Genomic DNA, 27,726 nt, shown 5'->3' with positions numbered 1-27,726 from the left:
GCTTCATACAAGTATTTCCATCTCTATTTTACAGATTCATTTAAGAAATGATGTAGTACAGACAGTCTAACAGCACAAAGGGCATTATTCTAGAGGAAAACATGGACACTGACAATGCTGAGTTGAAAAGTGATTAATAAATTCGAACCTGGAATTGAAGATCATTTAGAAAAATTTTCACCAGTTTATTCTATTTATATGTTTCCTTCCTTTGGCTGCACAAAAATGATATGTATGGATAATTAAAATCTGCATCTAATTAAGTCTGAAAGTCCTCTTTCAGTAAGAATGAAACACAGACTAAATGATTAAAAGGTATTGCATATGGGCTGAGTGGGAAGTATTTTTTCTTTCTTATTGGCATGTGAAATAATGGTTCATCTGACAAGTAACCAATGGCATCAGTGGGATATGGAGAGTTGGTGAGCTGGAATTAGACCCAGCAACTTTTCAGACTGTCGTGTCCAGCTCATAACTAACAAGGTTTCCTACCTCATTAAGCGGACACAGTACTGTATGTAGCCAACAGTTTTGGACTTCTTTAGGTATATAAATCTATAGTGTGGATTCCAGGCCAAATATCCTACCAGAGACACTGAAACATGAAAAGAATTCTTGCTTTTCCATACCTTTCTTCTCCTCGGCCCCTGCATCTGATTTAAGGGTGTGGCTACTACTGTGGAGGGAATCTTTGGAGTCTTCATTTTCATCCAGGACCCCAGCAAAGCTTATCTTCCTCTCATATCTGTGCCGGTCCAACTCAGGATCCAAACGAAGTCTACAGCTCTCCAAGTCCTGCAATGTTAGTGAGGAAGGTGTACATGAATGTGGGCATCTCCTTAACACTGCGTAGGTCTTGTGGAAAATCTCCTTCCATTTTGAATTGCACCCAGCTGAATTTGCACAGAGCTGAACTCCTCTTTCTATAATGCCAATTTCACATTGTGGCCATGAAAGATGCTTCTTGAATTAAAAAAAAAAAAATCTTCTCTAACTCATTGATTTTCCCTTTTCCTCATGTTTTATCTTTGAAAAGCATGCACCTTGTTTAAAATCTAGAATTAGCTTCCTCAGGGTGCCTGGGTGGCTCAGTGGGTTAAACCTCTGCCTTTGGTTCAGGTCATGTTCTTAGGGTCCTGGGATCGAGCCCCGAATTGGACTCTCTGCTCAGCGGGGAGCCTGCTTCTCCCTCCCTCTCTGCCTGCCTCTCTGCCTACTTGGGATCTCTCTTTCTGTCAAATAAATAAATAAAATAAAATAAAAATAATGTTTAGAATTAGCTTCCTCACCTTTTAACACTTCGTTCACAGTTTAAACTGCATTTTTGGCATTTATCTGTTTATTAAATGATCATACACTGAGTATTACTGAGAGACAGAATAGAAGCTTAAAAATCAGACTTGGAGGCAGAATAATGCCTCCCCTCAGCCCCCAAGAGGTCCATGCCCTCACCCTAGGAATGGGTAAATATGTTACTTTCACATTGCAATAGGGACTGTGTGCAAGTGGATTTAGCTTAAGGATCTTGAGATGGGAATTCTGCTGGATTAGTCAAGTGGGCCCAGCCTAATCACACGGATTCTTAAAGCAGAAAGCTTTTCCAAACTGTGATCAAAGGAAGATCTAACTATGGAAGAAGAATGAGAGAGATATCAAATTACTGGATTTGAAGATGGAAAAAGGGACCATGAGCCAAGGAATGTGGGTTGCCCAAGAAGATGGAAAAAAGGCAAGGAAACAGAGCCTTCTCTAGTGTCCCAGAAAAGAGTACAGCTTTCTTGATACCTTGACTCTAGCTCACTGACACTCTTGTCAGACTTCTGATTTCTAGAACTGTAAGGTAGCATGTTTTTGCTGTTTTAAGCAGCCAAGCTTCTGCATAAATAGAAAATGAGTAAAGAAGTGATATTGGAGTCTTGTGAGTATTTAAAGGTAGCTCAGCAAACAAGTAGAAATGGGCAGTTCAGACTTAAGAAGTTTCATATACGTATGGTGACTAACATAGCACAATTAAAAAAAAAAAAAAAGAAGTTTCATATGTGAGGTCCAGAGGCTCAAAATATGACCAGGCATTGGAGGAACTGCTTCCTCCCTTCTAGAAGTACAAGAGGAGTCCCATGACTATCTGCTTATGAACAGTGTGAACCCATACCCTAATGTAAGCCTTGGAGAGGGGACGTGTTTGGTTGGAGTTTGGTCAATGAGGCCCCAAATTGAAAACTGACCTAATTCTGTGAATGCAGATTTATTCAATCAGAAGATCATATCTGTAAATCTGTAAAAAAAAATTTTAGAGGACCTGATAAAGGAAAAATATATAAAATGCTGATTTTATTTCTATAGAGCATTTTTCCTAAATATGATCGAAGTCCTCAGATTCATATAGATATGGAAAACAAAAACATTTTTTAAAAGTTCATTTTGTACCAAGATAGAAATTTTATGTTTTCAATTGTTATTAATAAATGAAACTTTTTAAAAAAAGATTTATTTATTGGACAGAGAGAGAGAGAGAAAGAACACAAGCCGGAGGGTTAGATGGAGAGGGAGAGAGAATCCCAAGCAGACTCTATGCTAAGTGTAGACCCTGATGTAGGGCTCAATCTCACAATCCTAAGATCATGACTTAAACCCAAACCAGGAATCCGACACTTAACCAATGGTGCCTGCCACCCAGGTGCCCCTAATAAATGAAACTTTATAGACTTTACACAGTGTTTCTTCTTTTCCTTTTAATTAAGAAGAGACATTATACTTTGGTACCAGAAAATTAGATCACATCTTGAAAATAAAAGAACTACATGGAATGCATTTACCATTGTCAAAAAATATTCTAAGAATACAATTGTTCCCCTGAAATTAATTCCTTTTAGAAAAAAGTAGAAAACCTAAAATACTTTGTATTTTGTTAACCAAACTTAATTATATAAATTTCTTACTTGGGATAAAAAATAATATAACAACTATGATTCTCAAAAGTCATTATCTCTTTTAATGTCTTCTTTTATCCATTAGTCAAAATCCCATCTCTCTTTCAAAACTATATTCAAATCTGCCTTCTTACAGAAAGATTCTTCAGTTTTTTCCAGCAGCTTCTTTGGTCAACCATGGCCCTTCTGCCTCCTTCTCAGGGCCACTCTTATATTTCACACCAGGAGGTAATTTTTTAGGTGTTGGTTCTCCTGTTTCAATATATTTATCTCTGTATTACCCCCTCTTCTCTAACTATGATACCACCTTTTTTTTTTAAAGGATTTTATTTATTTATTTGAGAGAGAGACAGTGAGAGAGAACATGAGCGAGGAGAAGGTCAGAGAGAGAAGCAGACTTCCCGTGGAGCTGGGAGCCCAATGCGGGACTCAATCCCAGGACTCCGGGATCATGACCTGAGCAGAAGGCAGTCGTCCAACCCACTGAGCCACCCGGTGTCCCTCCACCTTTTGTTCATAGTCTTCCTCCCAATAAATATGCATCAGTTAGTCTTGGTATATGTAAATTGTGTGCTTCTAATTTTTTAACTTTAGGAATATTTGGAATGCAGCAATATATTTTTTTATAAGCTGATTTGTTTAAGTCCATCAGCATATTTGGTATAGTCACAGCACAGTCTTTCACCCAAGGATCCAATATGTTGCTTTCTCTAATGAATGAATGTAGATGACAGACTTCCTCAAGGTTTATTATTGTAGACTCATCTATCCATTGGATCGGAATTATTTGTTTTAATTCAAGTTGTTTAGCCACTGGTTATTGATTTTACTAATTCAATTGGTAAACATTTGAATAGACCAGCAATTTTATGAACAAAATTATCTCTGTTATTTCTTTATTGTTCTCAAGTTTGGAAGTTGATATTTTAAAAAAGATTTGATTATTATGTTATTTTAGATTATAAATCCTGTAAAATGCTTTTTCCTTTTAAAAATATATTATTTATTAGTATGGTTTATGAAAACATTGAATAAATATATTACCACAAGCTCTTTAAAAAAAGCACATTATTCAAGTGACATCTAGGGGTCTGGGAAAAAAATTTTATGTTGGTAAAATTATTTTTTTATCAACTTTTAAAATCTTTGATATCATTTTGCCTTTTCTTTTACCTCTGTCCCCCAACCAATCCAGTGAGTGGCCTCCAGAGATTTCCTGACCCTATCCAAAAAACAACTATGGTTAAACTAATTAACTTTTGTTTAGATTATTGTACTTTTGGTTCTTTTGCTTTCTCTTCTACATTTTGGTTGTAACTAGGACATTTTTCAAACAGAAATTTCACCCTTTTGGGAAGGGTGTTACGGCAATTTCTGCCAGACAGACTTTTTCTCTTGATAGAAAGTTTACATCCCTGATTTTCTTCCATCCTCAAACCACAGATTCTTGAATATCTATAGCTTCTACTGTGATTATTTTGTTACCTTATACTTTTATTATTTTGAACATTAGGATATTTATTATTTTTACTGTTATTAAAAATGTAACTGAACTAAAAAAATTGTTTTCAAGATCTGTAACTACCCTTGCAGGAAGCATTTTGTTAAAACTTTATAATAGTTCATTTTGATGGTATTTATGCTTAAATTGTTAGACTCACTGTTTAGTACAATTTCTTAAAGAACAACTGCTGAATTTACAGGTTCTGTGTTGGTAAAACAGTTTCATTAAACTCACTGTTTATAGTAGGTTTGAATATAACTCGAGGTGTGTGTGTATGGGTTGTTTTTTTTTTTCCCCCATCAACTAAAGTTAGATTAAACATGAGAAAAAGCTTCCTATTTACTTTATAAAGGTCACATCACAATATAATGTGTACCTACCCTGGACAATAAAAATCCCAATGTAATGAATGAAGGATCTCTAAGGCCTTGTTAAAGGTGATGCAGCCGTGAACACTTCCCTCGCCTTGACTGAATGACTGAAGGCTCTGTTTTAGCCTAATTTCTTGCCATTTTCCACTCGTCTGCTATTGGTTCTACAGTACTTTTTAAAAGTTTTGATAGATTTTTAAATGCAATTTACTGTAATAATAAGGAACATTAAACTCTAGCTTTATAGAATTGAAACAGAGAACAAAAATAACTGAATCAAACTTTAAGACTCTTATTTCTTTAAACCCCAATGCATCAGAATGGTGATCAAATAAAAATTTGAAATATGAAAAGGAGATAAGTGCTTTTATGAACGTTTCAGTATAATTAGAATGTACAAAATAGCACTAATAGAGATATTATTACAGATCAGATATTTCATTCCACTTGATTTTAAACACATGTGTTGACCTTGCACTGATTTTATAGAGTAGTTTCAATATAATAGTAAAGGAAACATTCAGAAAATTAAAAGCCCAGGTTAATAGGAAAATGGAATAAGAACAATAGGAGAAACTTCCTTTCTCACAGCAAATAATGTAGTTTCACAGTCCAAATTCCTGTATGTTTCTCCTGAAAACATACATTTTACCCACAAATGTTTCCAACTTGAAAATACCCATTTTATGTTTTAGAGTGTGAGGGAACAAGTTTTCCAAATATTGGAAAACCAGAGGTAGAGGCAGTGCTCAGGGATAATAGCACCGATTCTTTTGTTTCTCCCCAGGGATTGGGGTATGGCTTTGTTCATGCCTAGCGTGGTTAAAAAAGCAGGAGAGCTGGTGAACTATAACATTGGTGAAAATAGAAGTGCATAGATTGTGTAACACTTTTTCTGGTAGAGTAGTCTAAGTCTTGTGTAAGGGGAAAATAAAAAAGAATTTGTCTGGTTTCTCAGCTCTGGCTGGATGTTGTAATGCAAGAACCACTGGAAAGTTGGTGCCTCTTAGAGAACTAAGGGCCAAGGAAAAGCAACTCTGAGATGTGCCCATCCCACACACTCTGTGAAGATGCCTGGCCTCTACAGAGTGTTGGAGTACTCTGCTAAACAAATCAGGCCTTGATGGGTGCAGAAGTATGGGTGTGTACATGCGTGCGTGTGTGTACGTAGTCTTCTGCCTATTTGTACCTGTACGAAGTATGGCAGGAATAAAAATATATGTTCAGAGATGTTTACATGTTAAATACTTAAGTCTTTCTGCCCATAACTTAAATGAGAAAATTCACTGGAAGCACATTTCTATATGGATTTATGAGCTGTTAAATTTTTATGACAAAAAAATCCTGTCAGTAATTTCTAAAAAATGCTGGCCGTAAAACTCCGCATAGTTTGCAGAGTAAAGGAACCTAAAAGCATATGAGAGAAGATTCACAAGGAAGTAAGCATTGCTAAGAGAGTCACTCAAAATAGAGACCAAAGGATACTGAGGAAGTAGGGCCTAGGCACGTCTCCTGTCTCACATCACAGAACACCATGAAGCTCTTACTTTTGTAAATTGCCATTTATCGACTGCAACTCCACTGCCTTCTGGAACACATCCTTCTACTTTGGATTAAAATAGAGATCATGTAACACCTGTTAGCTAAATAGCCAATCCTGTATTAGTTAGTTTAAACTGTGCCAGCACCAATCATAATTCTTTTCAAACAAGTTATGTAATCTTATGGTTTTCACCTTTAGAATCCTACTCACAATTCCAATTTGGAGCACACTCTTCATTTCCATGGACTCTGTGTCTCCCAGATGGCTAGCTCTAAGATCTCTTCTTGGTGCAAATGGTCTTAGACATTCCTAGCATGACTGACAGTGATCAGTCTAATATTTTACTCAGTGGTGCTATCTTCAGTAATTTTAAGGTCAACTTCAGAGTTATTATTTTTCTTTGGGAGGACTGTTTTTGTTTGTTTGTTTTTGTAAGAGGAAAAAATGAGATTTTTATATATGAAGATCCCTTGGTTGAATTTTTTAAGTTATATGATACATGTGGCCATTTGGCATTTGAGGGAACTGTGGATACTCAAACCCTAGCCACTTATCGGGCCTCTCTGAGTAGCCAGATTGTTAATACCCATACTTTACTTACCACCAGCGGCTCAGTGCGTGGTCTGGGCAGGCAAGAAAAGGTTTCTCGCAGGAAGGTAGTGATCTCCAGGAGAAGCTGGCACGCTGCCATCTTCAAGGCAAAGGGACAGCCACATTTAGAGGGGTTCACAGTACCTATGGAATGAAAGAGTTCCTTCATAAATAAACACACCAATAAAAAAAATACAGAGAGGCACAGTTTGATGGACAAAGCTACACATGTCCAAAATGAAATTGTATATGAGAATGTTACCTATTCATGTTCAATTGACCTATTCCATTTACTGCAATCTGTGCATTACCTATACCTCCCTCTTCCTCCATTTTGTAATTCAATTTAGTGAGTTCCCTGGGATTGAAATATCAATCAGTAAGAACGAAATTATTTTCCTAAGGCTCATAGAGGAACAAAACACAGCCCACCAAGCTAGAAAGCCTCTTAACAGAAACAGAAATGGAAAGCAGTCTTGTAAGATTTTCACATTGCTAATTTAATCAGATGTAGACTATGTACAGGGTGGTGAACTAGCTTTGGCACTACAAAAATCTCACCAGTTCATTTTATGAGAGATATTTTTGTTGAGGACAGTGATGCCCAGATGTGTTTCTGCAGCAGAGGTGCAGAAGGTGCAGATCAAGGCATACTTGATCACCTCTATCATACACTTTATACAAGTTAGCCTATCATATTAAAGCATAGCTACACTAGAAGTATGCAAATACTCTGCTTTGCTCTGAAGAATACCAGCCTTTGAGTGAGTAGAATATTGCCTCCATCATAGACCCAGATTTTGCTCTAAAGGCAGATAATGGCCAAGGTGAACCAGAGACTTTTAAAATTCTTAGGATTAGTTCTCAGATACATGTCGTCACTAAGCCTGCAGAAATAACACTGATTGCTTATCAGCATTCAGAAAAGAAGACCAAAGCAATATTGAGTTCTGCCTCTCTTAAGAGAAAGAATATACTTACCTATTTTGAATCAAGACATCAAGCAATCACAATATCATTACATATCAACATTCCAAAACATATTTCTAAAATATTTCCTGTGTATTAGGTTTTCTTAATTGAAGAGGATATCTATATCTATATCTATATCTATATCTATATCTATATCTATATCATCTATATCTATCTCATGGCTTATACTGAGAATGGGTGGAAATTATGTTCTTTCTGAAGATACTTGATTATCATTTCCTCATGAAAACCATTATTTTTTTTCTCCAGGGATAAATCATGGATAGGGACTTCCTCTTACTAAGGACCAAAGAGACCAGCTCCTCTAGAATTTCTAGACTGATACTTACTTGAGCTATAATTATTTTTTTAAGTGCAAGATGAGCTATGAAATGACAGGAAAGTGAAACTAAGCCAGACATTCCAATCTTATATTCAATGGAGACTGCATAACTCTAGAAATTATCTGGATGTCCAATAGTTTTTAAATAACAATCTAACAATAAATATTCAGCATAAGCTTCTGGATTTGTCCCGAGGTTATCATCCACTCTTCTGGTCATTCCTATAAACAATGGACTTGGTCTTAGTCCAGACATTTTCATGACTATCATCTGAAATATTGTTAAAATGAACAAGGATGAGTCCTACATGCTCTCATCAAATAGCTTAAGTACCAGGCATAATATGTTGGTAAAGGATACTTATGTAGTTTCATGGAAATTAAAGTTCATTTTGGCCCATGAGAATGTATCCATCTAACACTGCTTCAGCTCCTCTCCGTTCTGAAAGACCCCTAGGACATCCAGGGCAGTTTGGGGATGGCTTCAGTAGGCCTTTATTCGGTTCTGCATTTGCTGGATAGTCCTCAAGTGGTCCTAAGGACCAGACTCAATTCCATTCTCCATTCTACAATTCAGAGGCATTCCAGGATAGTCTAGACTTATGAACTTGATGGAGTCTTTGAGGGTGAACATTCACTGGTAGCTGAAAGACTGATGTCAGAATGTGGTGTTTTGTCAACAGCTAAGTCAAGAAAATTGGCTCTGATATGATAAAGGCTGAGAAAGGGCAAAAAGATGAAGAAAAAATAAAAAACTCCAAAAAAAAGAAATCCTTGGTATAAAAGTGGAAAGAAGGCAAAAAGTTTTCTTTTATTATTATTTAATTATGCACACTGTTACACCCTAGGCATCCTTTTACATTTCTTGGCTGGAAAGATGAAGTAGGCTTGGCATCGCTTAACTAAGAACAGTTTTTAACATAATCAGGGAGTTTGAATTTCAAATCACTACAGAAAGACAAGAGAAAGAGGCCTCACTCTCTTCCTCAGATAATATTACTAATTCCAATACCATGGAGGAACTGAATGGTTCATAAAAGGCAGTGGTACACATACACAACAAGATTGTATGGTGTAGAACACATGTATGAACAAAATGGTGTTGAAGAGGAATGCACAGGAATCTCTTTGTCTCTATTCTTCTATGGTGGGACAAGCTTCTAATTTTAACAAATAAGTACAGCAGATACTCACTGTCTAACCACCCGAATTATTTACTATTTTAAATTCATGTTAAATACAGTAATTATTCTAAGCAATCCACTATTTTAATCATCTGAGAAGCAGTTCACGTTCAAGTCTACTTGGTATATATATAATTTTTAATTTCCAAGAGTCATAAAAAAATGTAAAACCTGATTAATCCTCTGCTGGGTCAGTAATTTACTGTTATATTTTCTCAGAGAGGTCTAAAACTAATTTTTATATTATAGTATGAGTCACAGACTATAAGGCAATGGAGCTCTGTATCGCCTGCAACTCCTTGTCTCTGTGTATTGTCTTCTCATTCTGGTCCTCATCTTCTCTTTATGGGGCTTTATGCACATGCATTACATCCATGCACAGGGAATAGGGGAAAAGGTGCAGTGGGGAGACATGGGAAGGTGGTAAGAATGTGAAAGAGGAAAGAGGAATATTAAGTGCTCCTAAAGCAGAGATTCTTACAAGCAGGGGTTCTTGTAGTAAAGGGAGTCGCCTTACTGTCATCTAAAAAGTCTTCCTCCTCATCCTCCTTTCTCAGTCTCCTCTTGGTCTCCTCATCATAAATGAGACCCAGCAGGTTGGCGGGGCTCTCACTTTCCCCGTGGCACAGCTCATTCAGCCGGACACCAATCGCCTGCCATGGGAAGAAAAAAAAAATAGCATCAAGTATGTCAGACTGCAAAATAGGCTCGTACATTACAGAGGTAATAAGCAACTGTAATGGGCAATGTATAAACTACTAGGACACATGAAACCAAGAAACTGATCCTTAAACATACAGCAAAAGCCTCCTCTATGCGCCATGGTGGTATTGCCACCATGTTTCCCTATGTGGAAACGCAGAGGTGGATGGCACTGATGTCATCTTCATCTCCAAGGTCATTTAAAGACTTGTAGGAACCTGAACAAGACCTTTGTGTTCTCATACAAATTTTTTTGGGAAACTATTTCCACTTACTTGAAGGTCATTTGTTTTATAGGTTTCCTATATGGGAGTATGCAGATGTTTTTAATAGAGGATTTTGTTATAGTTAAAAACAAACAAACAAGAACTCACAGTTCCTCAGAGTGTTTATGATTATGCTGTTTTATGAGAATCTCACTGCCATGCTAATGAGTCGGAAGTTGACATGAATTCTAGTACAGCAGTTTTATTTACATCTGCCATTAGATACACAATTAATGGTTTTTTTTTTCAATAGACTTTGTTCCCTCACTCTATGATACTTTATGTACTAGTAAGAAACACTAACTATTCCTTTGGTAAAGTATCCAACATCAACATAGAACCAATACTTGCTATCTGTTCTTCTGAATCATCGTGCACTACTGTCTGATTTACCAAAAGGAATTTTCCAGAAAGAGACAAAATATGCCACCTCTTTCTGATTCTTTTATTTTCCAATTATATACTGTGTGCAAGACAGGAAGAGACATGTGCTTAGAAAGGAGAGTCAAAAGCTAAAATGAAAACTGAACTTGGGGTTTGAGAGCTTGATTACTCTGTGCATTAGTAAGAACAAAGTTCCAGCTAATTTTCTTCTTCATTCCTATATTACTTCTTTCAAATATTTAGAGAAATTGCTAGACCTGGGCATGCATGAAATTAGACTTTCTATTATAAACTGACAAAGATATGTCTTCAAATGAAAAAACAATTTGTTTGAATGTCTTGGCTATCTGGAAGCAAAAATTTCTCCTTAAACTCTGAAATTAAGTGGTAAGTAATAAAAACTCTATCAAAGAGAAAGAAAGCAGCGTAAAAAAGATATCATGACTTCCTAAAAATTCAACCACTAACCTGAGGAGTTTAAACAAATGAAACAAAACATAAAAACAAAAACTACTACTTCAACAGAAAAACCTTGTCCTGATGCTACTATTTTGGAGATCTTCTCTAAAGAAGGAGATATGCAATTAGGAATCTGGAGTGGAGCCAATAAACGTAATAGTGAGATTCAAAGGGGAAAAAAATCTGCATGAATCATTCTAGGATATTGACACTGAGCAATTTAAGTTAAAGCCACAGTTCATAAAGCTTAAAGGGTTGCTCAGAAAATGAACTTGTCTTGGATAAAACTAAATGTCTGAATAATAATTTAGAGCTCTATGTCTCTTCCAAGGCTAAAAAAAAAAAAAAAATGGCTTGACCATGTTTGTTCCTTTCTTCATTCATCAAATCTTTATTAAGTGAAGTCATGTGTTAGGTATTAAATAAAACAGAGTTGAATAAGTTGTTACAGTACATCAGTATCTTTGCTTCCTGTGCCCTAGTAGATTATAAACCTTCATTTAGAAGTTTCACTGTTTGGCAACTGGGAAGGTTAGAGAGGTTGAAAGTCTTGCTCAAGGTGGCTCAGCAAACTGTGATCTGAGATTCGAATGCAGCATGTCTGCGTTATGCTCTTCCCTTCAAGGAGCTTACAGTCTCTTGGGGGAGGCAACAACACATCAAATTAACACATTAAATATCAAAAGAGATGAAAACACTCTCAATAGTTCAGAAGATGGACAGATTAGATTTGGTTCAGGAAATCACAGAGTGTCTCTTTGCAGTAGATTTTGAAGAATTGGCTAAAGGTTAATGGAGCTAATGGCTAACTTTGGCTAACGGTGAAGGGGAGAAGTGAACACTCCAGATGGAGAGTTCCAAAAGATCCATCAAGGAAGTGCACTGACATGTTCAGAGACTGACAAGTGAGCCACTTGGTGCAAGCACAATTTCGTGACAGGAAATCAAGTGCCCGAAGGCTGACAAGGTAGACTGGGACTAGATCTCACAGTTCTTGAAGCTGAACTTCATTTCGTATTCTAAAGCAGGATGAAAGGTAATGTGTGCATGAGGGAGAACACTTATTCATTCAAGAGACTCAGTGTTAACTGCCTAGAAATGCACGAACCATGTAACCTTTCAAAAATTAATGTAATAACTTATTATCATTGAATACCTCTTAGACACAAAGGATTGAGATTAATGGTCTTTTAGATATATTAGCTCATTTGACTTCATCATCCATAAGCTTGGTATGTTTTGAATACTAAGAGAGAGCAGTGATGCCAGACTAAGCAATTTGGGTTTTATCCCAAGGGAAAAGGAGAGCCACTGAAGCATTATAAGTGGGTAAGAAACACCATCTGATTTGCATTTTAGTCTAATCACTGTGAGCGCAGCTTGGAGAATGAATTAGAGGGGGCAAATCTGGAAGCCAGGAGATAAGTATGAACGTTCTGCTTTTAGATGGGCTCTGCCATATGGAGATCATTTCACTGACAGTGTGTAGGATGGGTCAGATGAGGGGAGACTGTGGGAAGGAGACCAAATAGGAAAATATCTTAGTCATCCAGATGAGAAGGAATAAAAATATGACCTAATACGACCTTGGGAACATAGAAGAGGTGGAATCAGTAAGGGAAGGAAGGTTGGAATATGTTCAAAGGCTATCGTCTTTGAGAATGCTGGTACCATTTGTAAGAATAGAAAGTTCAGGAAGGCTTGCAGATGGGGGTGTGTTTATATGGGAAGAAGAGTTTTGCTTTGGTCAGATTGTGTTTCAGGGTATTAAGTGACTACCTCCGGAGTGCAGTTGGCAGTGTTGCCGTGGGATCTGAATGGTGCTATGGATAGAGAAGTCTGTGCCACTGGAATATATGTTACAGTTGAAAACACAGGAATAAATGTAGTCCTGGAGGAGGTTATGCACAAAAAAATTATAACAAATTCTGGGAATGTCTACATTTATGGAGGGGGGCAGCGAGGAGACAGAGGACCAAGGAAAAAGAGGAGATAATGTCTAACTTCCTAGATTTACTGGGAAGATAAAATGAATTAAAGTTTATTTCCTTTAAGATGTTTTGTTCAGCGCCTGGTACATAACAGACACTTAATAAATTGTCTCCCAAACAACATAAACACAGAACTTTTTCACTTCACTCAAGTACCCCAACATTTAGATAAGAAAATCAAAAGCTCACGTCTCCCCATTGGTAGAAGAGCTTGGCAGCATTCCACTGCAGTTTCTGGTTCCGTTTGTTGCCCACGATGGGAGAGCGGCCCCTGGAAAGTCCTTTCTTGGTGATATTCACATGATGCCCTTTCATCCACTCTGGCCAGTTGCCACGGTTACAGCGGTGAACAAACCGGGCACATTCCAGGAACAGAGCTGCTCTGGCTACCACAGGAGCTTCCTGAGGATGGTTATTAAGGAAAGAATGATGTGGGATTAATGAAAAATAGGCTGACCTTCATGGAATTACTATGTACTCTTAGTTTCTCTTATTCTCCATATCTTGATTTAGGTTAGCAATATTTCCCAGGATAGTATTATCATGGTTAATGGTAGTGGGAATTCTGGAAAATGAATCCTTAAAGGCAAATTAGGATATGGAAGAATTAGATATTTTAAGTAGATTTCTGTGTTTAGTTTTCCCCTTTTGAAGAATCACAAGTAATTTCATGACTCTATCTTTGCATAGTTAAGAGGCAGCTGGGATTTGAATGTGAGAGCAAGATGATTTTCAAAGAATTTTTCAATATGAAACTGTTCTTAAACCTAAAATTTTAACCTGAAGCAAACAAATATTCAATTTCTAGAATTAGTCTTATGCTAATCAAGGGAGTCAATAGTGTTTTTGTTCCAAGAATAAGCTGTTATTTATGACCATCCACATGTTCCAAAGAAGTACTCTTTCTGTTTCTGCTGTTTCTGCACATTTTGGCTAGTAGAAAAGGAAGTACTTATTAGAGTTTGTTGAGTTAGTCCTTTTTCTCCTTTGTCGTGAATAACAGATCAATTTCTGCTTAAATAGGCATGGTTTCAATTGAAAATGTTTGACAAAGAGAAAATTATTTAATTGATAAATGCATTTATCAATTAAAAACATTTCTTCAGCAAAATAGAAATATGGTTCCATCTTGTCATGTCAAGACGATGTCATGTCAAGATTTTTATTTGAAAAAAAAAAAGAAAAAGAAACAGCTTTTAGTTGATACCCAGAAACTGGTAAGTATCAGCTACCTACTGAAGTCTTTACAAGCTAAATAGATAAATAAATTAGGGAAGGAGCATGAAGTTTCCCTGGAAGGTCAACAGGTCATAAAAAATACACACATCAATAAATAATGTGTATTTTAACTTGTGCCTGCTTTAAAAAAATACATCACACCATTAGGCATCACCTCAGAGTTACGCAATAATCATATGTTGATTAGTAACCACAGGTTTTCAAATTGAAACATTTTCCATAACTTCAAACAACAATATTTTTAATGCCTTGATCTACAATGTTAAACTAGGGGCTAATATATAGAGAATATCAATTACATGCCAGTTAGTTTTTATGAGTTGTAATTCTTAATTATAATAACAAATCTCTGGTCTAGAAATAATATCTTCATTTCAATGTTTTTAAAAAATGAGATATAATTTTTCTACCATCAAACAGTGGGGAAGAGGTGACTGGAGGATTCAATACCAGGTCTCTCTAATGCCCAAATCTATGCTAGTTCCCATTCAGTTTCTGTATTGTCTTAATATACATCTAAATCTTGGCAAAAGATGATTTCTAGAAGGCATGTAGAAAGTTGTTGTTTAAAAATGGGGCATTACAAAAGTTGGGTATTCATCCTTTCTGAATAAAAAAAAAATTAATTAAAAAAATAAAATAAAAAAAAATGGGGCATTAATGTCATGTAATGTTACTATATGATCACATCATTTTCCTATTTAAAATTTATTATAGGGTCCATCTACATCAATAATAACATGAATAAAGATACTCAGCCTTTGTTATCTGATTCATCTCCCTTTCTATCCCTCTATCAAGTACTTATGATCTAACTACATCAAACTGGTTATAGTCACCCAAATATGATATCTTACACCTTTTCATATGTTCTTTCCATCATTTGTGGGAGATGTTAAACCCCTTTCCCATATGGCAAATTTCCACTTTTAGGAATAAGATATCTCCTCTAAGAAGCCTTTCTTAATCTCTTTTCTCTCAGGCAGAGTTGATTATTTCATACTTTGAGTACCACAGTATCTCAAGCACACTGAATGATTCAAGTAAGTTAGCCCTTTAAGCATTTTCTCATTGTCCACAACTAAAAGGAAGCCATCAAGAATTCCAATGAGATATATTTATGTAGGAACTTAACTTCACAAAACATGTGATGTATTGCTACTATTTATAAAGTTAACTTATGTGAAAAGGCAGAATACAAGATGAATGCTAATGGTGAGAACCTATCTTTCATAGACTGCGGGAATAGACTGCGGAGGGTAAAATGACTTCTTCATCAAACCTATCAATATTGTGGTACCATAACATACAGATTAAATGCCTACACTCTTCTCCTGAATTAAATATTTATTTTATTAAACATTTCAGATATGCTAATCTGTGTCTGGAAAATGTTTGAACATCTGTCCCTGAAAACATATGGAAGTCTGGAGGGCAAGGTGAGCCATGGGAATTTATTCTTTAGCCCATCACATTTTGACACATTCCCAATACAAAGCAATGGGATTCATTGCTTTAATGTCAGGACAACAGAATTACTGCTGAGGTAGCATTATGTCATATACTCTGGATCTCACAAGATTATCAAGGGCAAAACTTAACCCACACAAATGTATGAGGCAGAGGACCTTTTTATTGCCATTAACTTTAGATGACAATAGATGAATGAGAAATCCAAATTGTGCTTTGTGAGTTTTCCTATGTAGATTGGTTAGCCGTCTTCAGAAAAAAAAAAAAAATGGTTTTAGTTGCTTAGGAAGGTCAGGGCATTTTGAATGAAAAGCAGTTTTGATTTTCTGTTCTTCAAAGCAAGTTATAATAAAACTCAGATATTACACCAGTTACTGACCCTAGGAAATCCTAAAGTTTGGAAATGAAATTGAGATCAATATGGAAATAATTCCCATTACCTGAGGCAGCACAATCTTAAAGGGAGGGGTGATTATTACCTGCCGAATTTGATCCATGTAAATTGTAAAACCAGGTAGCTTTTGGAAATGTTGCTTTCTGCATTAAGGGACATAGAGTAACTCAAATATTGCCTTATAATCATAATCCTCATGAACCTGGTAGATGAAAACAGGCTTGAAACCCTATAGTCAAGATGGCACTGAATACTAGTACTTTCTGGGGGGTATTACAGTATATTGTACTGTACAGACAGTGGAGGGAGTTGTTGAGGACTTTACAAAACCAAGAACTCTACTGTGCATCCTCGTAGAAGACACTTAGCAGTAAGTACAGACATCACACTGTGTATGAAGAGCATTCGAGGCATTCTAGTGTAAATGTGGCTATGGGGAACTATTTCCTTTATAAATTCCTTTCAAAGTATAGTTTAGAAAGTATTGATTCTTAGGGGCAGTATTATTGAATACCTTGGACAACAGATTCTTCCTGGACACAAAGAAGAGTCAATTTTTCCTCTTTTGATGGAGCTTACCTCTTATAACTCAGCACAATCTGAAGAAGCAGCAAAAAATGGAGACATGACAGAATGGATAAGGATGGATTCACATCACAGAGAAAAACAGCACAAATGGAGAAAAATGAATCAGAAGAACGCTGCATGGATGAAAAGAACCACAGAGTATCAGAGCATAGTCAAAAGCGAACATCTAAACAAAATTTGATACCATTGGTATACCACAGAGAATTTTTACTAGTGGTCCTGAAGGAAAAGTAGGCATATTTAAATTTTTTTCTTATTAGCATGTCTGTAAGATCACCTTTTTATGTTCCATAATGCCCTGTGAGGCTTCAATTCAGTTATAACACAACTTCACAGTTTTAGACAAGCAAGAATCAATTTTAACTGGGATGATTTGATTGACCTAAAATATGAGGTTAGATCATATGGAATTTGTAAGCTTGAAAGTAAAAAATAGTTGAATACTAACAATTTCATATGGTTTGCTCTTACATAAGGTCTTCTCTATAATGCCTACAGAGCTGTTCAGTTAAAGTTACAAAATGTCCTAAGAATGTCATTCCGCAGCATGGTTTTCTCTAACATTCTACAGAGAGAAAACTTCAAGTGCTGGCTACTTTTCCTTGACTTTCTTTGTCACTTTTTCCTGCATTTTTATCAGATCATTATGTATATTGAATGCTTCCTTTATGAAAGTGAAGGCAAGAATTGGAACACTAATTCAAACAGCTGTGCTTTATTTTGCCTGGGGACTTAGAAAATATTGTTACCAAGATACGATGGTTAATTGAAGGTTATAATTGTAATATATTCCTTTCCCTGAAGGACTATATCTTAACTTATTATGTGAGAAGAAGCCCTGATTCTGAAAACTCATATAAAAACACTGGACAGGAACTAACTATTTTAAAAGACTGAATATTTTATGTTGGCCCCTGGGGAATTACATAATATTTTTATTGCCTTACCATAAAATCTAAAGCTCTTGCTGGTTCAGGATACCTACTTGTTTAAAACTAGTGGGACTAGGCAGTTATTATGGATCCTAGTATACAATGGAAGCTCATTTGCTAGAGGGCATGTGCTTGTGAGTCAGTATTTATTACTTAGCCTGTATTGAATTCTCTGCCTGACTGAGATCATTAAGTAACTGACGGGCTGCCTCTGCCCTTGCTCATTCCCACAGTAGCTGCAGGCAACTGATACCATTCAGTTGTAAGGCTATAGGCAGGTATTATTTTTTAGGACATGGTCTAGATGACTTGCCATTTTAACAGTTACACAGATCACATTAATATTTTGGGTAAATATTATAAAAACCAAATGAAGTCCTCTGTTTCTGACAATATGATGGATTAGGTGTAAAAACTTCTTTTGGTTTAGACATCTAAAAATTCTGGATAAAATATCCCCTCACTTCTTCATCTTGTTTTTGCTTTTGTTTCTAACTTGAGATAATAGACAACTGGAGAGAAGAAACTACAAGAAAGTGTAATTCTGGGCGGAGAAGAGAGACAGGTGTGAGCTAGCATAAGAATAATTACCGTGAGGGTTTCTATTGACTATGGAGAGGCCAGACTATGTTTTCGATGGGCCATGAGTTAATTTCTGGTCCAAGCAGAGGGGGAGGTCAGTTCATTTACCCCTATGTAAAGTCCAGATCCCAGGTGGGAGCCACCTTCAATGGATGAATAGGAAAACGATCTACCCATAGAAGTAGACTTGCCTGACTAGGTTTGGTTCTGGGTAAAACAGAAGTTAAAAAAAAAAAATTCTTTCATAAGAACTCTTAGTCAAAATCTCACATTCTTGTATAAGTTTGGACTAGACTGGACACTATTTCCATGCTCCTTGATCACCAAAAAGAGTTTAAAAAATGGTCTTGGGTTTCCAGATACCTGAGAAGGGAAATGGAAATCCTCTCTGGAGGAATACTTTAAAGCAGTACTTCTCAAATCTCCAAACTTGAATGTGCATTAGAGTCACTTTTGAATATATAAAAAAATATATATTTTTTGTTCTCACTACAGAGATTCTGATTCAGTAGATCTGTTGAGGGTCTGAAAATGTGCATTTCAAACATGCTCACAGATGATGATGATATTGCTGGTCCAGTAAATAACACTGCGTTTAACACAGATCTTAAGGAATTCCTTAAGATCTGAGAAGTTAAGTTCACATAAAAAATACATTTAAAAAATTCACCATGAGTAAAAGAAGAAACAAAAAGTATAGAATCAAACCCACAAAAAGAGCAATTATTAGAATTCTAATGTATCGAATACATTTGAAGATTAATGTAAAAAAAGATTAATGTGGATATTGTATGAATGATCTAAGTATGATGAATTAAGTTATCAAAATTGAGCAGGCACTTTTAAAACAAGAATCAAATAAAATCCTATAAGTAAAAAGTAGTATTTGAAATTTCAAACACAGTGTATAGATTAAAACACAGATTAATGGTGCATAAACAATGAATTTTGGAACACTGGAAAAAATAAAATTTAATTTAAAAAAACAGATTAAATCACTTTTTTTCCCTCAACTTCAGCACTACTGACCATTTGAGCCAAGATAATTCCCTTTTTATGAAGGGTGCACTATGTATTATGAGATGTTTATCAGGATTTTTGGTATCTACTCAGGAGATTCTAGTAGCAATCATCAGGCTGTGACAATGAAAAATTCCTCCAGACATTGTCAAATGTCCCTCAGTAAGCAAAATTACTCATAGTTAAAGACTGAGGGATTAGACAAAGTTAAATGGAAGAGATATCTCAGAAACTTACTCAGGGTATAGAGAAACAGAGAAAGAAACAAAATAAAGAAAGAAAGAAAGAAAGAGAAACAAAGAAATAAAAAATATGAAAGAGAAGTTATCAAAAACAGAGGATAAACTGGTAATACCTATCATAGACCTTTTCAATTTATAGAAGTAAGGATTAGATAAAATGTGAAAGACATAATCTTGGAAGAGATAATAGTTAAAATATTTCCAGAATAGACATAATATGTCAATTACATGATTCAGGGACTTTATGAACCTCAACTAGGAAAAATATGTTAGTAAAATCTCAGTGAAACTGCAAAATATCAAAAGAGAAGATATTAAAGGCAATAGGAGGGGGGTGGCAGATTATATTATGTATATTCCTATACATAATACAATGTCAATTAAGCCAGAAGAGAATGGGACAATACCTTTGAAGTACAGAAAGAAAATTTTAGCCTATAATTATAATTCCAGCAAAAGTATCTTTCAAGAATGAGACCAAAGTAAAGACATTTTCAAGTAGATTAGCTGAGAGAACTACTTCCTTCCAAATGATCATCACTAAAGAAACTTCTAAAAGGTCTCCTTCAAAAGGGTGGATCTTAGGAGGAATGTAAGAGATGGAAGGAGAAATGGTGAGCAGAGAATATGCTAAGCTTTTGGGTAAATTTAAAAATAATTTTCCTCAAATTCAACAAAAATAATGTTTACTTTGTCAGTGTTAAAACAAAAACAACATAGAACTAAATCTCAAACAATAGTTGGGGTTAAAATCTTCTACAGTATTTTACTGTTTGAGATAAGAATAAATATATTAATTTTTAGACTTCATTTAAATTTAAGTACGTAAAAGTATTAAGAGAGAATGATTTGTAAGCTAGTGAAGGAAAATAAATAACACAAAGCTAAACCAAATCAATAGAAATAAAACTAAATCCAACACAATCTAAAAAAGGACATGGAATAGAAACAAGAACAGGCATGCAATGAAATAATGAAAAGAAGTGATAAATAAGCAAAAAAAAAAGGAAGTGAATCTATATCATCAATCACAATCTGTGCAAATGTACTAAATTTCCCAGAGGAAAAAGTTGTTAAAGTGGTATAAAAAATTCAAATATCTGTTTTTTATGAAAGATATACCTAAAACACAAAGATATAGAAAAAGTAAAAATAAAAGATCAGCAAAAAAAGACATACCAAGCAAATGTTAAACATAATTAAAATGGTTTCAGCTGTATTAGTATCAGAGAAAAATCTATCTTAAAGTAAAAAAATTACTAGAAATAATCTGGGTCATCAGATAATAATAAAATGTTCATAGCACCAGATATCTGTCACACTTCTAAACTGCTGCTAAATAAATAAAAATGGTCAGAACTACAAGTATAAATGTGATAAAATTTGCCATCAGAGTGAAAATTTAAACACAACTTAGTAATCAACAGATAAAGCAGTAAGAAGTAAATAAGAATGAGATTTTTAATACAAAATGCAGTACCCAATTATTGGAGACTACACATTCTTTTTAACCACAAAGGGGACATTTATGAAAATTGATAATGTTCTAGTTCATAAAACAAGTCTAAATTAATTCCAAAGAATCAGTAAAAATGAAGTAACGAATCAGGAACAAATGGGTGCCTAACAAAAACTTGGAATTTACAAATTGAAACACACACATATACAAGTAAATAGCCTATGGGTCAAAAAGAAATCATTAAGGAAATTAAAAATGATTTTTAAATAAATTAACAAAATAAAAAATACAGTTTATCAGAATTTAGAGTATGTAGTTAAAGCAGTATTTAGAGGGAAATTAATAGCTAAATGCCAATTTTGAAAAGAAAATATAAAATTACAAGATAAGCAATCAATCAATAAGCTAAAGAATAAACCAATGAATTCGAAGAGAAGAAAATAAAAATAAGAACAGAAATTAAAGAATTTGAGAATGAAGATAAAACAGACTCAACAAGGTCATGAAAAAAGACTAATAAAATTGACAAATTTCTGGCAAGCCTAAAAAGAAAAAACTCTCACAATTCGAGGAATAAAAACAGATAAAATAGCTACAGATACTGCCAAAATTAAGAACTAAGAAGAAAATGTTATGATATTTTTTTTGACAACAAACATGAAAATGTAGGTGAAGTTGACAAATTATTAAAAAAATTAAAATTACTTATGCTAACTCAAAAACTAGAACTTTTGACTAATCAATTCAGAACTGAATTTCATTTATCTCTAAATTTATCAATGGACTCAATATAATTCCAAGAAAAAAAAATTTTCATGAAACCTGACAACCTAATTGTAAAATTTGCCTGAAAGAGCAAAGAGCCACGAATAACTTGGGTGATGCTAGAAGTTCTAGCTATTAAACAGAATAGTTTGACTCCGGGTAGAAGGGGAATGGAACAGGAAACAAAACAAAACAAAACAAAAAAACCCCTCAGAATTGCACTCATGCATGTATGGAAACCTGACACAGGATAAAGATAATACAATGAATGAAATGAATTATCTACACATGAGAGAATAAAGTATGAACTAGTAACATATTATGCTAAGATCACTATTTTCTATGTGGGGAAAAAAACGAAAGAAAACAATTTCTTACAGCAATCACACAGTAAGTTTTAGTAAAGACTTCAGTATGAAATGTAAATTAAAACTTTTAGAAGAAAATATAAGAATATATTTATTACCTAAGGATTTCTTTAAAAAGTTGTTTAAAAAAAAGAAAAAAGCTAGCCATAAAGAAAATCTTAATGGGTCAAACTAAAATTTTCTCTTCACTAAGATTTAGTATAAAGAATAAAATAAAAATAAGCAAGAAAGTGGGAAATAATACCACATAAAAACAGAAAATGGATTCTTACTGACATCTATACTCTCTTTTAAAATTATCAATACAAAGTTAGATAATCCTCCAATAAAAAGATAAACAAAAGGCATTAAGGGATCGTTTCCCAAAGTGAAACATGAAAGGTAACCAGACCCATGAAAAGACATTTCAGACTTTAGATTGAAATATAAAGTGTTTTTACTTTAATTCACCAGATTGTTAAAAATTAAAATGTTGGATAATACAAACACTGACAAGAACACAGAGCAATAGGAGTTTTTATTACAGCGTTGGTGCCAATAATTGTTGCAATTATTAGGAAACACACTGTGGAATCATAGAATAAAATTATGACTCACTAATTCCACCCCTAGGTGTATTTAGAAAACTGTGAATCAAGGCCCATAAGCAGTAATACTCATGAAGACATTGTACAAAATAGCCAAAATTTGGAGAAAATAAAAACGTCCACCTAACAGAATGGATATATAAACCGTGACATAATCAAAAACAAATATCATTCATTAGTGAAAATCAATACATTAATGCTAAAAGCATCAACAAAGATGAACTCAAACTTAATGTGGTGCAAAAAGAGGATAGCATGATTTAACGTAAATGAATTTCAAAACCAGGCAAACAAAGCAAAAAAAAAACCAATATATTTCGTAGGAATAAAAGCTCATGTGATAAAATAAAGCACAAGAAAGATTAAAACAAAGTTCAAGAGAGCAGTGTCTTGTAGGGGGTAGGGGACATGCCGTTAGGGAAGGGAATTCAGGGGACTTTAAAGAAAGTGGAAATGTCCTATTCTTTATGGTAGTGGTGGATATGTGATAATTTTTTCCCCTTAAACTCAATGTATTTATGAAATAGATTACTTTCGTGCTACATTTCATAGTTAGGACCCCCTTTTTTTTTTAAGATTTTATTTATTTATCACAGAGAGAGAGCACAAGCAGGGGGAGCAGCAGGCAGAAGGAGACTCAGGCTCCCTGCTGAGAAAAGAACCCAACACGGAACTTGAACCCAGGTCTTTGGAATCATGACCTGAGCTAAAGGCAGATGCCCAAATGACTGAGCTACCCAGGCATCCACATAGTTAGGATCTTTAAAAAAAAAAAAAATCAATAATATAGAAATACCACTAGCATCAAGTGAATAATTTGATGATTTAGTTTTGGTTATTATTGAATTGTATAAAAAAAAATCAATAATATAGAAATACCATTAGCATCAAGTGAGTAATTTGATGATTTAGTTTTGGTTATTATTGAATTGTATCAACCTTTCTCATGATTCAAAAGAGAACACAATATGATTTTGCTTTGATAGTTCCTCTTATGCAGATATTCCCATTTTCTTGAAAGAGCTAATCTGCATTGATCACCAAGTGGACTTGTGATGGTAAGACCCTATAACGGATTAAATTTGATGTAGTGAACCTGAAAGTATGAATCTACCTATGGTAACCAAGGTTGCATTTTCACCAGGAGACTTTCAGTTTATGTCTGTTTAACTGGTAGAATTATTGACAGCATCCCTTTTCACTCTCCAAAGTGTCCCAGTTTGCAGAAAAATTATATAATCTTTCCTAAAGCTATCAATTTATGAGGCTATGTAATTTACCATGAATTAGATTTTTTTCCACCCACAGACTAGAGAGAACTCTACAGTATCACCGACTTTCTTGATTTCATGGAATTGTTCTTAACACAAATTATTCATGTTAATAAGTTAGAAGTCATTATATCTACACATGTTGTGTATTAAATCGAATAAAAGGGGATAGAATATTTCACCCAAGATACATAGAGAACAGACAGAAGTGCCTTTTGCTTGAATTGTTTAATTTTTCTATTTTTGTTTGTAGATTACATAAACCTAGAGACAAGATGAGTTTTTTTCTAAAACATGTCTTTTCCAAAATGCCTTGCACTCGTGTCTATTAAATTGTACTAAAGAGAAAGAGTGAGAGGAAGAGCTGTGCCAGACTTAAAATTAAACCAATTATCCCTAAGGTGAGTAGTCCCAGCAACAGAGACAAGAGACTTGTTTAAAACAAAACCTGCAGATTGGCAAGACTTTGAAAGTTGACATTTCTAATATTTCTTCCATTTAACAATACTTTTTAATTCTGAAGAAAATCGCAAACTTGAAAAAGTCACATTTACATTCTGCGATTAAAGCAATAAAACAATGAAAGCTGATCTGGAATAAAATTATGTCATAATGCAGAAATTGCATTTAAGCTGCATTTAAAAATAAATGCAACACCCAACAAAAGAACACATTAAAGGAGAGACGGGAGAAAGAGGCATAAGGGAATGCGATGGTAAAGGAGCACATTTATTTTTCCCTCCTCTCCCAAAGCCCACCCAATGAAAAGGCAGAATCTATAAGGATGCCTACATCTGCATCTAGATCACATCTGTGTATCTATCCAACGATATCATTTGTATTTATACCTACCTTTCTCTACATTTCTGCATTCGTATTTTTATTTGATAGAAATAGAGATACCTCTACTTATATTTACACATACATATATATGCTAAAAACCACAAATGCATTGTAAAACATATAAAACATATTTTTAACAGTGAGACATTTCTGAAAGCCAGGAAGCAGATGAAATCAGATATTAAGTGAAGCCAAATACGGAGGAAACAAAAACCAGAAATGTATTTAATGGAAGACATTTGTGACAGAGTGATCTGGAGACACTCTCAACCCAGGTGAACAAGTTTGAAGAACTGTGGTTTTTGTACCTGTGCAAAGGACAGTAAACACAGAATGTACTCATTCAAGCACGTAGGACATGCAGCTCTTCTCAGTATCTTTGTCAGAATTCATCAGTGACTTCAGTTCCTTCTTTTCTCCATACTTGAGAAAATGGATTTAAGTGTGCCCTTAGTTGGGAGCTATTCCCTGGGCTGCTTCCTTTCCCCTCATATAAATAAGGTAATAAATGTGAAGGTGTTTTATCAACTATCAAGTACAATGAAAATGTTACTATTGTGATCATCTACCACCCCTGCCTGCACTGCCACAATTACCACTGTCATTACCTATCCCTCTTTTTATTCAACCAAGTTCTTTTTTTTTTTTAAGATTTTATTTTCTTATATGACACATACACAGAGAGAGAGAGAGAGAGCACAGGCTGGGGGGGCCTCAGGCAGAGGGAGAAGCAGGCTCCCTGCTAAGCAAGGAACCCAATGCCAGACTCGATCCCATGATTCTGGGATCATGAGATGAGCGAAAGTCTGACACTTAACCAACTGAGCCACCCAGGCATTCCTTATTTATTCATTTTAGAAAGTGAGAGCAAGTAAGGACAAGTGTGGATAGAATCAGAGAGAGAGAATCCTCAAGCAGACTCCCCATTGAGCATGGAGCTCAATGCAGGGCTCGATCCCACAACGCATGAGGGGATCCTGACCTGATCATGATCCTAATGACCTGAGGTGAAACCAAGAGTCGGATGCTTAACTAACTGAGCCACCCAGGCTCCTCTACCACACTCCTTTAAACCTTTACTAACTCTGAACTCTGGAATTCTAACCTTTGCACACTCCTTGGCCTCGACCTAGAATCAGAGACTCAGGTATGGAAGCAAATCATACAAACCACCCACTTTTTAAGGCCCCTGTACAATGGCCCCCACTGAATGCAGTCAAGTGACAAAGAGCTCATTACTTCTCCATGGAGCTATCTCCTCACTGGATGTCTACAATCATAAGAAAAGGCTTCTTTATTTTGAGACTCAAAAGACATAGCTTCTTGGCATCAAACGCCTTTATTTTATTTCTTACCATAAGACTTTTAACATTGAGAAGGTCCAGCAGTGCCATAGTAGGTTCCAAAAGAAAGGAAGAAAGGAGATTCTAGTGATTTGGTAACTATCAGGCCATACCCTCGTTTGGGGGAAATAAAATATTATTTTAAGTTTTCAATGGGTTTCAATCCAACTTAGTGGTCAGAGTAAAGCTATAGTGAGGAACAGAATGTGCTTATATCTGGAAACCCGTGTAATCTCATCTCCTTGAAAATGATAAGCATTATAGCTGCTGGAAATCAAATAGGTATGAAAACCATTTGGTGAGGGGGAATGAAATCTCAACACCCGAGAGATTTGATTATCAAAGTATTCATCAATATTCCTCTTAAAATAATCTCCATTCAGAAAAAAGTACTAATTTGTTTTGTTGGGATTATTTTTCAAATCCTCATTTGCTTTCTCTGTTACAAGCCTCATATTCCTCCCATGGATACACATCTTACATAAATCCTAAGTATTCCACATAGGAAACAATTACTACGTCTGTTTTTATATCATTAGTAAAAGTTAATAAAAGTAATTATTCCAACTACTTGACTAAGGAGTCTCATTTTGCCAGGTAATCCTTTTGCCATGAATTCATCATGTATGCATGTGTTAAGGAAACTTTTTAATAGATCCAAATGTTTTTGGACATTAAAAATAATTTATAGTCTTTATTCTGCAGATCTTATTAATCTAAGTGCATTTTCAATGTATCAAGGGATACTCATTCTCACTTAAATAAATAAAAAATATAAAATATAAATAAATAAATAAATATATATATATATATATATATATTTCATATGTATGCATGTGCCTCTTTCTTACAGAGAAAGCATATGCTACTGCTATAAGAATCCTGAACGGAATCTGAAGATTCTGCTTTGAACCCAGTTTTACTTTATTTTTTTTTAAAGATTTATTTATTATTTATTTATTTATTTATTTGACAGACAGAAATCACAAGTAGGCACAGAGGCAGACAGAGAGAGAAGGGGGGGAAACAGGCTCCCTGCTGAGCAGAGAACCCAATGCGGGGTTCGATCCCCCGACCCTGGGATCATGACCTGAGCCAAAGGCAGAGGCTTAACCCACTGAGACACCCAGGTGCCCCTTGAACCCAGTTTTAGCACTGACTGGCATATAGGACCTGAAGCAAAATCACCTTGGCTCTTGGGGCTTCTGTTCTGTCATGTGGAAATGTTTAAATACTGCTCAGTAAAGTTCATTGTATGATATATATTTATGTGCAGATTTTAGATCAGTATCTCTGAAAAGAGTGTGGGGCCTACCTAGACTTTTCCAGTATGTCAAGGTCAACCCGTTATTTCTGTCATCAGGTGCTTATTTGACTAATAGT

At 35.1% G+C, this 27,726-nt stretch overlaps 1 protein-coding gene across 13 annotated transcripts in view; it reads right to left on the bottom strand.

Moving 5' to 3' along the window:
• UNC80 (unc-80 homolog, NALCN channel complex subunit) overlaps positions 1-27,726 on the bottom strand; it is a 228,312-nt gene that overhangs the window by 111,569 nt on the left and 89,017 nt on the right. For 8 of the 13 annotated variants that reach the window (XM_032354642.1, XM_032354650.1, XM_032354649.1 and 5 more), the window contains exons 23-26: positions 13,430-13,642; positions 9,920-10,091; positions 6,950-7,083; positions 630-795 (exon numbers count right to left, since the gene is read on the bottom strand). In XM_032354642.1, coding sequence (XP_032210533.1) covers positions 630-795; positions 6,950-7,083; positions 9,920-10,091; positions 13,430-13,642 — 685 coding nt within the window. The remainder of the gene's footprint in view (positions 1-629; positions 796-6,949; positions 7,084-9,919; positions 10,092-13,429; positions 13,643-27,726) is intronic. The other 5 variants (XM_032354648.1, XM_032354654.1, XM_032354651.1 and 2 more) reach the window with 1 other exon arrangement.

Source organism: Mustela erminea, chromosome 8, assembly GCF_009829155.1.
Source record: "Mustela erminea isolate mMusErm1 chromosome 8, mMusErm1.Pri, whole genome shotgun sequence".
Lineage (NCBI taxonomy): Eukaryota > Metazoa > Chordata > Mammalia > Carnivora > Mustelidae > Mustela > Mustela erminea.
The sequence above is the reverse complement of the archived record's forward strand: the minus strand, read 5'-3'. Positions and strand labels throughout refer to the sequence as shown.